Source organism: Falco naumanni, chromosome 9 (genome assembly GCF_017639655.2).
Source record: "Falco naumanni isolate bFalNau1 chromosome 9, bFalNau1.pat, whole genome shotgun sequence".
NCBI classification, from domain to species: domain Eukaryota; kingdom Metazoa; phylum Chordata; class Aves; order Falconiformes; family Falconidae; genus Falco; species Falco naumanni.
The window spans coordinates 18,531,316-18,545,436 of NC_054062.1; the positions used below are offsets into that span (position 1 = coordinate 18,531,316).

At 47.0% G+C, this 14,121-nt stretch overlaps 1 protein-coding gene across 1 annotated transcript in view; it reads right to left on the reverse strand.

Annotated features, from left to right (window-relative positions):
- VWA2 (von Willebrand factor A domain containing 2) overlaps positions 1-14,121 on the reverse strand; it is a 29,279-nt gene that overhangs the window by 9,809 nt on the left and 5,349 nt on the right. Inside the window, exons 2-9 of the mRNA XM_040606828.1 lie at positions 12,710-12,768; positions 12,150-12,224; positions 10,509-10,642; positions 8,169-8,278; positions 2,659-2,853; positions 2,164-2,294; positions 1,332-1,464; positions 801-924 (exon numbers count right to left, since the gene is read on the reverse strand). Of these exons, the coding sequence (XP_040462762.1) occupies positions 801-924; positions 1,332-1,464; positions 2,164-2,294; positions 2,659-2,853; positions 8,169-8,278; positions 10,509-10,642; positions 12,150-12,224; positions 12,710-12,758 (951 nt within the window). The 5' untranslated portion in view covers positions 12,759-12,768. The remainder of the gene's footprint in view (positions 1-800; positions 925-1,331; positions 1,465-2,163; positions 2,295-2,658; positions 2,854-8,168; positions 8,279-10,508; positions 10,643-12,149; positions 12,225-12,709; positions 12,769-14,121) is intronic.

The following is a 14,121-nucleotide window of genomic DNA, read 5'->3' on the forward strand; positions in this document are numbered from 1 at the left end:
ACTTACCCAATTAACTACTGGACAAGCAAGGTTTAGACTATGAAGAAATCCTCAGCCCTCAGCTGTGCCTCACAGTGGAATTTTTCAACTTCCTCCATCATTTCCCTGCCCTAAGGTGACAAAAAAAACCCCCAACCAAACCCTAGAGCAGAAGCGTATATTTGCCACAGGTCAAAAGGCAGTTAATGTTGCTTCCTGCCAGTGAGAGGATTTTTTCTTTTTTTCATCCCTGTTAATGAGGTTTCTATTGCTCTAATACCTACAATTTTACTATGCCACTGATTTTCCAGTGCTCTGAATTGGGGCTGCTCAAACTTGCAGCAGCTGTGGCCAAAATCATCACTTCTGGGATGCTGCAAGCAAGCCACAAGCTGCTCTGCTTTCCCACGTTGGCTCCAAGGTACAAGTATCTGGAAATGCTGACAGACATTAGGATATGGCTGAAATTCTCCATACAATCATCCCCCAGTACATCTATGCAGCAGGTCATCGATGCACAGTTCAGATCTGGGGTGCTTTTCAAACATTACTCTGCCTAGTATCAAAACAAACACAGGAAGCATCCCTTCAAAGGAAAAACAATTCCCCCAACCGATTTCTGTACACTACCACTTTCACTCAGCTATTTTTATCAGCAAAGAGCACAAGCCGCCTTTCCCTTCACAGCTCATTTTTAAGGCATTTTTCCCGCTGTACTGACAGCGGTGACAATATTACTTGAAAGATCTGACATGCTTTATTGGATTTCAGCTCCAGCCTCCTCTCCCAGAGCAAGACGACATTTCCCTCACGCAACTCACCGCACTGTGACTGGGGGGGGGGGGGGGGGGGGGGGGGCGATTTTCTGCCAGTGACTGGAGCCTCTCCATAGAAAAGTCCTTCCCAAGCCCCCCAGGGAAGCCAAGCAAAGCAAAAGGGGCTTCTCTGAAAGGAAGAAAGCCGGAGTAGACAAAAACAGAACTAGCACCAACACAGGGAGCCAGACCTAGAAACCCTCTGCAGCAGAGTTGGTACAGAGGTGTATAAACTCCAAAGCACCTTGGTTCAGCAAGTAGGAAACTAAGCCCAGTTCCATTTTTATTATATATGGTGCTCCTGGGCTAATCATCTTCTGCTTCTTTGTTTCAGCTCCTGCTCTTACCCTCTGCTTCTCACATCAGCCAATGGTCAGAGCAGGGAAGCCTCTTCCTAGGTCTAGAGACCATGTTTGCATTAATCTTCTAATGGATCTTTATCCCAACAAACAGTCAAGGTCACATAAAAGCCTCATTATTGTATATCTCCCTTCTCTCAGCCCTGCTCACTTTTAGAGACGTGGGTGTCCATCTCACCTGTCGAAAGGGCACAGCAAAGCCTGCACTGCATCTGGCTGCTTTGAGCCTTTCCAACACACGTAGTTTCCAGCCAGCTCTTTCACGGTCTCTAGGGTCCTGCGTTCACAAGGGTGGGATTCAACCTTGCAGCCTGTCGCAAAGAACAAATGCAAACTAGGATCAGCTGCCTGAAAATACAAAGTCTGTGTGGGAGCGTAGCGCCATTCTGAAACGGGTTAGTCTTACTTACCTACCTCCCAAGGGCAGAGCAGGCAATGCTTCAAGAGCCTCCATGAGACCCCGAAGAGAAATTTTCTGTCAGCAAGCTCACCAGCCTACCCCGCTGTCTGGGGTACTCACTATTCAGCCTCCTTTGCTTTGCTATAAACCTCACACTGCTGAGTTCAGGGTTCAATGACTATTTTTCAGCCCCTCTGGTGCCTTCATCATTTATGCATTTGATTTTCTTCTACCTCTGGACAACTATAGTTCTATTTCTTCTATCTCTTGCAAGCCCTTGGTGGCCTCTTCTTAATACACAGCCAAGTTCATTAGAAGATTTAACACAACATTGTTTACCCCTCTACCCCCATGATGTTGCAAGGGCCAATATTCACATTTTCAGAGGTGAACTGAGACACTGAAAAATTTAGGATCCTGCAGCTCGCAGGTATGGCAGAGGTGGCAAGCATGCCATCCCTCCAGTCTGGGCACCAGGAACGGGTTACCTTGAAGTGCTACACCTGCCGATTCCCCTGTACGCTTTCTGACACTGCCTCGTCTTTCTCACTCAGTGACACGGTCCAAGCTCAAAGCGTGGGCACGGAAGCGGAGCCAGGACAGGGGTTACCTGGAGCAGTGGCACTGCAGACAGAGCCAGTGAGGGTGCTGTACAGGCCGTTGGCAGCATCATTGGCATCTCCAGCAAAGAGCATGTGCTGCTCCATGGGCTCGCTACCCAGCACGTGCAGCTCCTTCCACCTGCCGAGCAAGGGTTGAGGGCGTTCAACCGCTTAGTCATCCCCAAAGAATTGAGTATCAAAACAAACCCTGTGCAGCAAATAGAGAGCTGATACAAAACCGTAACACCCTTCAAACAGTTTTCAAGATCGTGGTGTGTTCACTCTGAGGCAGCAGCACAGCTCCCCAGTGGAAGAGCTTCCTTCAGCTCTGGCCCTTCTACACCAGCCACCGAATTAGTGTTTCCTCCATGCCTGCATTAGCCCACAAATTCCCCTTGCCTCTTTCCAAAACTCATATCTAGCACAAAATCATCCCTCGCTCAGTAGGACTTGCTATTTGGGTAGCTGGGCTTCTATTTCCCACTACGTAGAAAGTTTCCTACCTTGGAAGTTTTATTCCCACTGCAAAAACCGTGATGTGTCTCTCCTTCACCTGCTTTGCAGGCATCACGGTACTGCCCTGGGACTTCCCATCCGAAATGATGATCAGGACTTTGGGGACACTGGAGTTTCTGCCACCAGGGAATCCCTTGTGGAGAATGTACTTCAGAGCCCAACCTGTCTCTGTGCTCCCACCTCTAGAAAGAAGGGATATAAAATCAGAAAAGCCGAAATGAAAGCTCTTCTCCTGCTACTGAATTTACCATTTGATTTTCAAATTTCCACCCTCTGGTAATGGGGAACTTAGCATATTTCTGCCTGTTGTCACACCATACATCTACAGAGATACCTAATCCTGTCATTCTCGTCACCTTCCTATCCACAGATCCCATCTGCTCCCTCCTGCCTCCCTCCTCTCCAACCCAGAGTAGTCTCCGGAAGACTCCTGGTGCACATTGGAGCAGAGTATTTGAGTTTTATTTCCAGCTCAACTGCTTCTGTTTTTCCACCTGGAAACTGCAGTCACTTCTTTAAGAGTTGTGTGGAAAAGCTGTTTTACAACAACCTCTCGTACTCCAGACAGAAACACAGTACAAATGGGCAAAACGAACAATGACCAGCATTTCAAAGTGATTTCCTTTCTCTGGACACATAAACACACTATAAATTCTTGTCACGTACCATCCCTCTCCCTCCACAGGTCCTTCTGCTGTTCTTAGGCCAAGAGCTAAGGCACAGAGCTACGCGTCCCAGCTTGTCACTGACAGGCTGCAGTCCCACAGTGTGCAGGGGGTCCTTGCCTTTTTCCTCTCTGGTTGACCTTCAGGTTAATTTGCTTTTCTACAAAAAGTCATTTGTCTGTCCTGTAGTAAAGCTCCTTGAAAGACAAATGGTGAAAGCTTCCTAGTGTATCCCTGCAAACTCAGAAGGACTGAACGCAAGGCATGCTTCCTTCAGGGCTTCACCAGCACCTTTTACATGAGGAAAGTAAACATTAAGAAAAGCCACCTGATGCTTCAGTTGTCTAAAACCATGCTGAACACAGTTAAAAGCAACACTCTCATCTGCTAGGCTGTTTGCCAGCAGCACCAGTATGGCAGAGAAGGTGCATCAGCCACTGACATTCACCTAAGCTGTACCTGTCACTGCTCCTTTTGGAGATGGGATCACCTGAAAGAAGCACAAGGCCATTTAAAACGTGGCCCAGGTTATTCACTTCAGCTTGTTTGTGGCTCAGATGCCCAAAGCTGCCTTATTCCTCATAGGGCCTGCACTGCAGTTGTGTCCTGAAGCACTGGCAGAGCCTGGGAGCCCTCGGGGCTGGGGTCTAGGCTATCACGGAGCTTGCCTGGGGGTCTCTCCCATCAACAACTTCTTCCAGTACACATAACTCAAAAAGTGGGATGAAGATAGTCCTGCCATCCTTTGGTTACAAATGAACAGGATATTGAGAGATGAAGGGACAGACTTGCAGAAGCGTCAGGTGATCCTGTCTGGAAATCTGCTCTGCAGAGCTGACTGATGGGGTGGTCCTGAAGAGACGCGGGCCTGGAGAGCAGGATGGAGGGATCTGCAAGTCACCTCTGAAGGAATGAAAACTAAGCGTCATCTTGGACCAAAGATGACAGAGGCAGGTTTGACCACTGATCCCAGGTCCTTGCCCACAAAATATCTATTCCCTTCCCTGGCCCCACAAAAGCAGTTTCTGGTGGTGCAAGGAACCAGCTACCTCCATATTTTGACTGCCCTCAAATTCTGCCCTGGAGAAGGAAATGTTTCAGAGGTAGAAAGCGGTTAGTGCAATACTCAGCAATCCTCTCAGCAGCAAAGTGCTAAACCCACACCAGGACTCAGGTGCCAAAGGGGGCACATTCCAGTGGTGACACGTGACATAAATCAGCAGGTAAATGGTTTGTTGCTAAGTGTTATGGACCAGCAAACATCAAGCCCTGCAGCCGTGCAGTAACTCCCAAGGAAAGCAACCTTGAATGCAGTATTAGTAGAAAAAAAAAAGTTAAGCTTGCCAGGGAACAGCTTTAGTCAAAGATGCTTTAGAAATCCTGAGACTCATTTCTTGTGAGATTAATAAAGAATAAGAATTGCTGGGAGCCTCCTTAACCTAAGAGCCTGATTGCCCTGCTGAGCCCATCTACACCAGCGCGTCTGTCTGAGAGGTATGCTGCACACCAGCAAAAAGCCCCTGGGAGGGAACAGAGAGGTCCCTCTGGCAGCAGCGTGCACCCAAGAGAAGAGATGCTCACTGCAGGCAGGGAGGGTTATGGCCAGTGTCTGCACAGCACTAGGGTCTCTTTGGCGATGGCATATGGGATGTGAACTGGGAAGGAGCCCCTCATCACAAAGGGTGCTGAAAAAAAAGCAGAAAGGAATAAAAAGGGGAGTGCTATACATACACAGAGGTCTAGGAGGGAAAGGACAAGGTGTGCAGCCCACAGAAACAACCACATTCACTCTAGTTGTTACTTCTTGCTGGTGAGCTCCGTGGGGCAGGGACTGTCCTCCTCTGTTTTCAAGACATAACTTTAAGTGACTATTAGAGATGCCTACTCAAGGCTAGGCTCCACGTTCTAGGAATCATGAAATGTCATCAAAATTATAGATAAAATTATGATCTCTGTCGGGCTGAGACAGGAATGATTACATTCTGAGCCAAACACTGAAGTTTTATGTAAGTAAAAGCCATGGGTAACCTAACGGAGACCTTGGAGAGGAGGTCTGTTGGACTGTGCAGCTGGATCCCAAGGTGGCTGGGTGAAATCAGCCCCAGCTGCCCCAACTCCACACCCACCCCTGCACCCGGAGACTCAGGCTACCCAGGCACCTCAGCCCCTGCTGCCAGCCACCCGATGCAACCCATTTGAGCTTCACATCAACCACCCACGTTCCCCACCCAGTTGTCACCAGGCTAAGACCCTGCTACATCACACCACACTGGGCAAATCCTTTCTCCCCCTGTAAAAAAAACAAGGGCAACCTACGCTGCAAGTTCTTCAGTTACTGTCACTAGCTTTGATCCTTGCCTACAACACATTCTCTCTTTTTGGTTTTGGAGGATTAAACATTTGCTTATATCAAAGGGGTAAATCCTGCATGGACATGAGTCTCCCTCTTGCTTTCTCGATAGTTAGCCATCTGCACAACGTGAGAGGTCTGTAATGTGCCGGCCCCAACTGGACATTTGATAACAGAGAGGGCCCAGCTCACTGGGAACACACTCCAGACCTGTTGATAATGAAGCCACTAGATTGGAGGAGACTTTCCCAGCTGTCTTCTAACTCCATCCAAGGAGTTGTGGTATAAATCACTTCCCATGACTGCCTTTTACAGCTGCTTTTATTGTCATCCAGAGCAAGCAAGGGGAACCAAACGACAAGTGTTAGTCCTTCCTTGGAGGCATCACATTCTCCATCAGCTGTGCTGACACAAACACACCCCATTCGCTTTCTGAACATCCATCATTTACTTTAGCACCTGACATCCAATTTGCTTGTTCTTGAAAAGCATTTGATCATGCCTAGGTTTATTATTTTCCATCTACCCTCTGACCTCCACAGAAACTTTCTAATTCGATACCTGCCGGGCCTTTTTGCTTTGAACTTCTTTCTGTCGGTACTGCCTCCTCTGCACTCCACCATTTCAAAGCACACCCGACGACTGCATGTTCACAGCATGTCCAAATCTGACTTCTCCTGACCAGATGTCAGCAGCTGTCAAACACTCCAGTGAAAAGTGCTTGTGCGTCAGGGAAAATAAATTGTGCACAGTCAGTCTGATGACTAAATCTTGATGAACTCTGTAAGCTGTGCCCATGTGAGGCCCGAGGATTAGAAAAAAAGGAATAAAGAGTCTCTGCACCAAACCTCATTAAATTCAGTTTCTTATCGATCTGCATTTGGAGGTTCACTGGATTTCGACGCAGTGGGTGTGTGTTTAGGGCAGTACTCCAGTAAGAGTCTTCTGAAACCGAAGGAGATCTGGACTTTACCTGCTGCCTTTTCTCAGAAACAGCACTAAGAAGGTTTCTCTCCTGTAACCAGCCATTGACTCATATGAGAGAAATCCGTAAGAAACTTAACTTCCGAGATTACTGCCAGATTTCGTTGAAATTGGCCCATGAATTCAAAAGCTACTTGGATGGGATTCACAGAGAGAGACCGGCAGTCTCCGAATAAATCACAAAAGCTTCACTTCAGTCCAGTGCTGCCTCCTTCCCAGTGCTCCCAGCTCTATGCCCAAAGCACAGGGCTGAAATCAGGAAATGCCTCGCTGGCCAAAGGCTCATCAGAAGTACATCAAGAAGCCTCTCAACCGGGACATCAAACACCTGGTTTTTTTGGAAGCCAACTGGAATCCATACATAACTATTATCGACCTTTAAATGTCAGTTTTTCATCTAAACTAGATGAAATATCCAAGCACGAGGTCATTATTTCCGTTTGATCTGTCAGCATCCGTGTGTTGTCATCAAGGAATTTCAGTGCCAGACACCAAACACTGCTTTGCTTTCTCTGCTCTCACAGATATTCAAGCGACAGCCAAAGAGAAGTGTATCTTGTTTTCCTGTAAGATTTTCCAGTAATTTTATGTGAGAGGTTTTCTTGATTTGATTAACTGGCCGGAAGCAATACAATAAACCCCAGCCAATCGATCTTGCTTGAAAAAGCTGAAAGTGATCACATTTGCTTGCAATATGTGCATCATGTGGAGAGCAGCAGACACCCGTGAGAAATGTCAATCTAACCTTTAGCCCTAACACACATCAGCTGAAGAAAGAGCAGACACCCGCAGGCCGTATCAGTACCTCATCTATCATCAAAACAAGTGTTATTTTGGGGTGGTTCTTAGATCCTTTGTAGGTCCAAACGTATTTCTCAGAGATGAAAAGTTTGGATTTTGAGAGTTTCTAAGGACAGTGCTGCTTTTGTTTTCTGGCTCCATTTCCTGAGGTCATGGGAATACATCCAAGTCTTAACATTCAGGAAGAAAAAACGTTTCTGTCTGAAAACCTGATCCTCTTGAATTCAGCAGACACGCATGCACAGGTACCTAGGGCCCAGCAATTTGTCACTAACTCAAAGGCAGAACAAAGGAAATCGTAACCACCAAAAAATGAAGATGCACCCTGTCCTGCCTTTGCTCAGCCAGGTGGAAATGCCACACTTGCTCTTCCCTGGAAGGACATAACCCACTGCCTCGCACAAACAGCCAGAAAAACTTGCCAGGAGGGTCATGGAAAGCTCCTCCTTATTTGCCACGTTATAGTGGGACACTGAAAACTTTCTCCTCTATCAGCCTTCAATGACAAAGACAGACAAGGCTGTGCATTTTTAGCAGACTGTGAATTATGGATCACAGTGTTTATCCACTGCTCTCCCCAGGGGCGTCATGTTGGTGTATGCATGGCAGAGGCAGAGATGTCTGGACCTCAAAAAAACTCTCGGTCCAGGTATCATACATAACCCAGAAAAAGAGAAAAGCTGTAAAATAAGCTGACCTGAACATAATCCTCTTGATACTCTCTTTCACTTCTTGTTTGGTTAGATACAAATCCAGTGGGAATTCAAGGTGGGGAATTGAGCTGAACTGTATCACTCCCACGTGGACCTAAAAGAAAAGGTTAAAGATTATGAAAGGTGTCTATGAGACAGTTTTACTTGTTTGATCAGTTTACAGATTTGGGAAGACTAAATTATACTGAGACAAACCGTTTTCCACATTGAGCCACTGGCACTCTAAATGAACATCCAGAAAGAGCACAGACCACATCATTACCTACACCGACCACAAACAAGGCAAAAATAATTCATCTGCAAACAACAGGAGCCTCTGCTGCAGTTACAGGCAGCTCAAGACCTATATTTATCCATTCAGAGCAGCTAGTAGCCTCAAGGACCATAAGCTTATAAATATAAAAACCTTTTATACCAAGCCATTTACACATCGTGCCGGCAATCTTTCCATTACTAAAATCAGCTCCCTCTGGCATTGAGCACAACAGGCAACACAAATCAATTATTTTTCCACTATCTCCTCTAAAACCATTTTCCATAGTTGAAAATGCAGACTGAGTTGTTTGTATTGGGCAACACATCCAGAATATTTCACTGAAGCCTTATAAGAAGTTTTATGGAATGTGATGACTTCAAAGGTGAAAAGGCAACTGATTTCCAGTCCAGTGTGCATGAGGATTAAGAGAAAGACAAGGAGAAGAATGGTATTTTGAAAAAAACTGACCCATCCAATCTGCAAGCATTGAATGGACAAATTCTTTTGCTTAAGCCTACTTTGCAGTTGGTTCCTAGATGGAAGCCTCTACTTTCAGTCAATTCAGTTTGAGGCACAAAACGCAATGCTCGTTTACCCTGAGCCACCTAGCACCTCTCAAAGCCTCACACATGCGCTGTGACTCCTTACCATCACTGCCCAAGCTGCAGAAAGCTTCCTGTGCTGCGCCTAAGCTCAGAGCTGCAGGGGGAAAGATTTCTTAGGTGAGAAAATGCAGGAAGGGGATGGCAATTTCAGCTTCCACAGGACCCTGCAACAGGGGCAGAGCAGCAGCTTTCCATTTTAGGACCTGGAACAATGGTGGTAGTCGGTCTGGAGGAGGTTTCTGGATACAAGTCTAAACATCCCTGCTGTGGGAACCAGGAGCAAACACAAGACCTGCCTCTGTTCCTTTGCTCCCAGACCTCTCTGGAGAATCGGACATGGACTAGGGGTCCTCAAAGTCACAGCAAGCCCAGACCCACACTCTGTCCTGCCTCAGGTTCCTCTTCCTGCTACACAGAGACCTTGCATCCCTGCCACAACCTTCCCAAAGACCTGACATTTATTTGGAAATGATCTGATAGGGAATCAAGCACAGCAACTACCCCAGCCTGCTCCAAAGCCCCTGGCTAGGACAGCATGATGTAGGACTGGATGCACAGCTGGGTCTGGCTTGAAATCCCCTGAGAGAAACCCTGGGATGTGTCATGCAGGCCCAGAGGTGCCTCAAGGGTGGCTCCAGGAGTGGGTAAGACCTGAGGGAGCCCAGACAGTGGCTCCAGCAGCACAGCTCCCATCGCTCCTTGCAGACGCATGGCACCCAAAATCAGATGCTGACTTGAGCCAAGGTCCAGAACAGGAGTGGGTAAGAAAAAACTCGGCATATCCACACCTGTTCTGTCATTCTAACATGTTCTGTACCAGGTATCTGTAGACACCAGCTGCCTGGACTTCAGCTGGCAATCCCAGCTGGCCAGTTCTATGTTCTTCTCTCTGGTGAGCACCAGCATTAAGTGCACTGAACACAAGCAGGTGGGCAGCATGGTGATCATATCTGGGAGACCTACGGCAGCATGCAGATCCTTAGACACTGCAGTATGCAGCTGGTGCCTTGCAATGAACTCTTTCCCTTCTGCCCTTTTGGCTTATTTTGGAACAGAGACCTTCTAGGAGGAGCACAGCAAGCTTACTGCTATCATTTACATCTGTGTGTAAGGTGATTGACTTCCCAGAGACTAATTCTGCAACTTTCCAGGGAAAAACAACAAAAAGATCAAAAGCATCCAAACCAAAATAAAAATCAGTAAAAAAACCACCCCAAATCACAATCTTTAACCTGAAAAAGTATGTCTTTTCTCAAGTCCACATGGAACTCCTTAAAACCTGCGAGGAATCAAGAAGTGTCCTCCAATACCACTGCTTCACAAACCTCCACTGCACCTTTCCGAATAAATCCTCTGACCCCACGGCAGGTTGAATTTTGCAGTTTCACTCAGCACATTATCACTGACCTTTCCACACATTGCCAAGCCACTTAAAAACTAAAATGAGACATTTCTGACCTCACCCTGTCTGGACAGATGTCCAAGGCATCACAGAGCTTGCCTACGAAGTGCTTAGACCTTTCAAAGCTTCCTTTGCCAATGCTGTAGGAGCTGTCCAAGAGGAAAAGGACATCTAAGGAAGCAGAGCACTGCATCACTAGGAGAAAGAGATAAACAAAAATCTGCCTTTTATCTTGTCTTCAGAGATGTGTCCCTGTATCACCCCTACCCACACGAACATGACTGCTCCAAAGTACAAGTTCCTGAGGTGCTTATGCTGCAGTGGAAGCCCATAATTTCACTGACAAAAACAATAATAAATCATAATTCAAAAAAGGTAGCCTGCAGACTCTGAAGAGACATTTTCAAAGGATTTACACAGAAATTTTACACACCAGCAGCATTTATCAGAACCAACTTCAAGGGAAACTGAATCCAGAAGCCCAACAGAGGGAGCAAGCACACCAACCTTTAAGACTCCTTTCGACCCAAACCATTTCTCTATCCCCATTACTACCACCTTTTGCTAGCAGGAATGATGTGGAGAAAAATCTGAATTTATAATTAGGGTTTTCTACTACCAGAATATGAGGGATGAAAAGTTATAAAGCATTTTCTTCTGGGTCACTGGTTCTTCTAATAGGGCAACCAGCCCTGCCCTGCAGCACTGCGCTGGGGACAAGCCGGAGCACGGCCCCTCTGCCAGCACCCTCCTGGCTTGTCAGCCTCGTCCTCCCAGCCCAGCTGAAAGCGGAGATGCAACAGCCCGGGTGCTCACCCACCGTCACTGGCTCCGGCTGCCTGCCTAAGCATGCACAGAGAAAACTGCTGTGCCTCCAGCCCAGTATGGAGTTCAGCAGTGTGAGGGGCAGGAATCTCCGCATTGCAGGTGCACAGCTGCAGCAATGCAGCTCTTTTGCAGGGACTTGTAAGCAGGATGGCTGCAGCCCACCAAAGGGCTCTTGGTGATGTGCATCAGTGAGAAACATCCAAATACAACAGGGGATTTGAAAAAATATGACAAATATTTTTATGACATGACAAAATACCAAAACCAGGATGGGAAGTCTGAGCTGGACATACAGTGCTAAAGGATGGGGCTGGAGGGCATGCCCAGCATAGGAAAAAAATGTCATTTATCGCTTGGCAGAGAGACAGTCGAAAATAACATCTCACAGGAGAATGCACGATACAGTATGTAAAGTAACCGACTGCACGTACATCAAGGGAGCTGCGGTTTGCTGTGGAGCATGGTTTGCTGTGGCCAGCCAGAGCCCAGTCGTCCCTGCTCACAGCATCGTGGCTGGTGCTGGCTCTACAGCCTGAACAAATTAGCCACACGGGAGGTCTGATCAAGGCTGTGACTAAGCACAGCTCCTTAAATCAGTATTGCTTGAAACAAGCTCTGAAGGAACCAACCGAAACACCAGCCAGCTGGAAAATAGCCAATCTGGGAAAAACAGAGTAGGTCAGCATCCCAGAAGAGCTAATACCAGTGAGGGGGAAAGCGGGGCTAGGGCAGAAGCAGCCACAACGCTGTGCTGGGAACTTTATGGACTGAATGGGGTCCAATAAATCAAAAAAACTAAATTAGAAAAAGAAGAAAAGCAAATAAAGAAGGAACTCAGAAAACAGAAAATACCTGCGTTAAGAAACAAACTTACACTGGCCAGCAGCTGAGATCTTGCTGATCATCTTCCGGTCAGCATGAATTTCTTGTACACCCAACACCAGTAAAACTGTGGGATCAAACAGATAATCACCATCAACACTAAAACCTGCCTTTAAAAGAAAAAAAGAAAAAAGAAAAAAGACAGACTTGCAGGCTTCAATCTTACAGCAGCAAAAACAGTTTTGCTATCTAGATGTCACATTTACAAAAAATAATTTGGTGACACAGCAGTGTAACTATGGGACAAAATTCCTTCTAGCAGGGACACAGAAAGCACAAAAAACGCCAAGGACCTGACTCCTGTGCACTATCACGTATCAACTAGATACTTCACATACAAATCAGTCGGGTTTAAATTCTCAGAAAAGCTGTTTCTCCAGGTATAATTTTCTCGTCTCCTGTGAGAATCTGTATTTCAGAGGTTTATCCATAAAACTCCCGGAGAGGAACTGATTTGGCTCTCACTCCTCAGAATGAGGAACTCTAGCTGGAGACAGGGAAGCATCCGAGACAGAAACCACCACCGATGCAAAATGATGACCTTAAACATACCTTGGGAAAGCAGGAAAATGCAGATGGACTCAAACAACAACAGGCTCATGATGACAAATCTGAAAAAAAAAAACCAAACAAACCAAAAAAGAAAAAGAAAAGGAGAGGAATATTAATCCAATACCTAAAGCTGGTTTCTTTACTGGTGGCTGATCATGTCCTTGCTGGTTGTCTCATGTAAGTTCAGAAACACTTGGTCTGAGCAGCAAAAAGAACACTTACCCTGGGGAGAAGGGTGGGAAACAGATAGAAGAAAAAAGCATGAAAATGAGGGAACGATAGAAAAGGAAGTCTCCCTATGTATTCAACTCCTTTCCTATCAAAACCGGAGAAAGCAGGCTTCGCAGGGGAGGGAGGGACTGCCCAGCCTCCCCTCCTCTCTTTCCTGGCCACCCGGACATCCACCCTCCTCACCACTGCACGTCTCTCTTAAAGCCGAGTCCCACCAGGGCCCTTTGGTTATATTTGGTTAGATAGAAAAAGGGCCCTTGGGGAGCCAGTGGAGATCCCAGCAGGGCTCCTCTGGGGGTTCCCAAAGCACAGGGCAGAGCCACGTCCCCCCCAGCCCCACCATCACCTGGGGCTGAGCCACCCCTGCTGCAGAGCATGGGGTAGGGGACCCATCCCCTGCCTCGGCCAGTGCTGCCGCCCAGTCTCGTGGTGGGTCTTCAGCAACACTCAACCACAGGCTCTTTCATGCCTTACATTTTCCAAGGACAGCTTTCTGGGGAGACATTTTTATGGATAACTGTTCAGCAAAGTCAATTTTCCGCTCGTTTTCCCTTTGAAATCAGCAAGGCTGCCATCACTTTGCAGGTGGACTTCACTGACGCTTTCAAGCATGCCCAGATTCAGACCAAGCATGTCTGGCAGAGGCCTTGGCTTTCCATTCAAAACATGTATATTTATTTTTTCTCCAGATTAAAAGCACTGGGTGCCCTCACTAGAGCAAACGTGACCAGATTCACACTGGGTCTCTGCCTCTCTCATTGCAGAAGCAGATTTTCTTCATGCAGTTAAAGACAAATAAATGCATTTCTCAATAACTAGCTCATTAACCAATTGTTTTTCCAAGAAAATGGAGAGGGCTTTTCATCAAGAAAGACTTGCCTCTGTAGCAAATGATATATTTAATAAGCATCTGGGAAGAACTGATGCTCATTAGTGAAATTGCCAATATAGGCCCATTGCCATTGCTCCAGGTGCCAACGGTTTGAGAGCGCAATCTGGCAAACCTCACGAGTCAGGGCAACGAGGGTCGGGAAAGAGCTTCCCAGGGTGTCCCACAGGGTCCCAGCCACCTGGCCCAGTCCAGCCCTCAGACACATCCCTGTACATCAGCTCCTGCAGGAAGGAACGTACCTAGTTAGAGGAAGGAGCCAAGCAGCGGCTCCTCTCTCTGTCTTATTGTT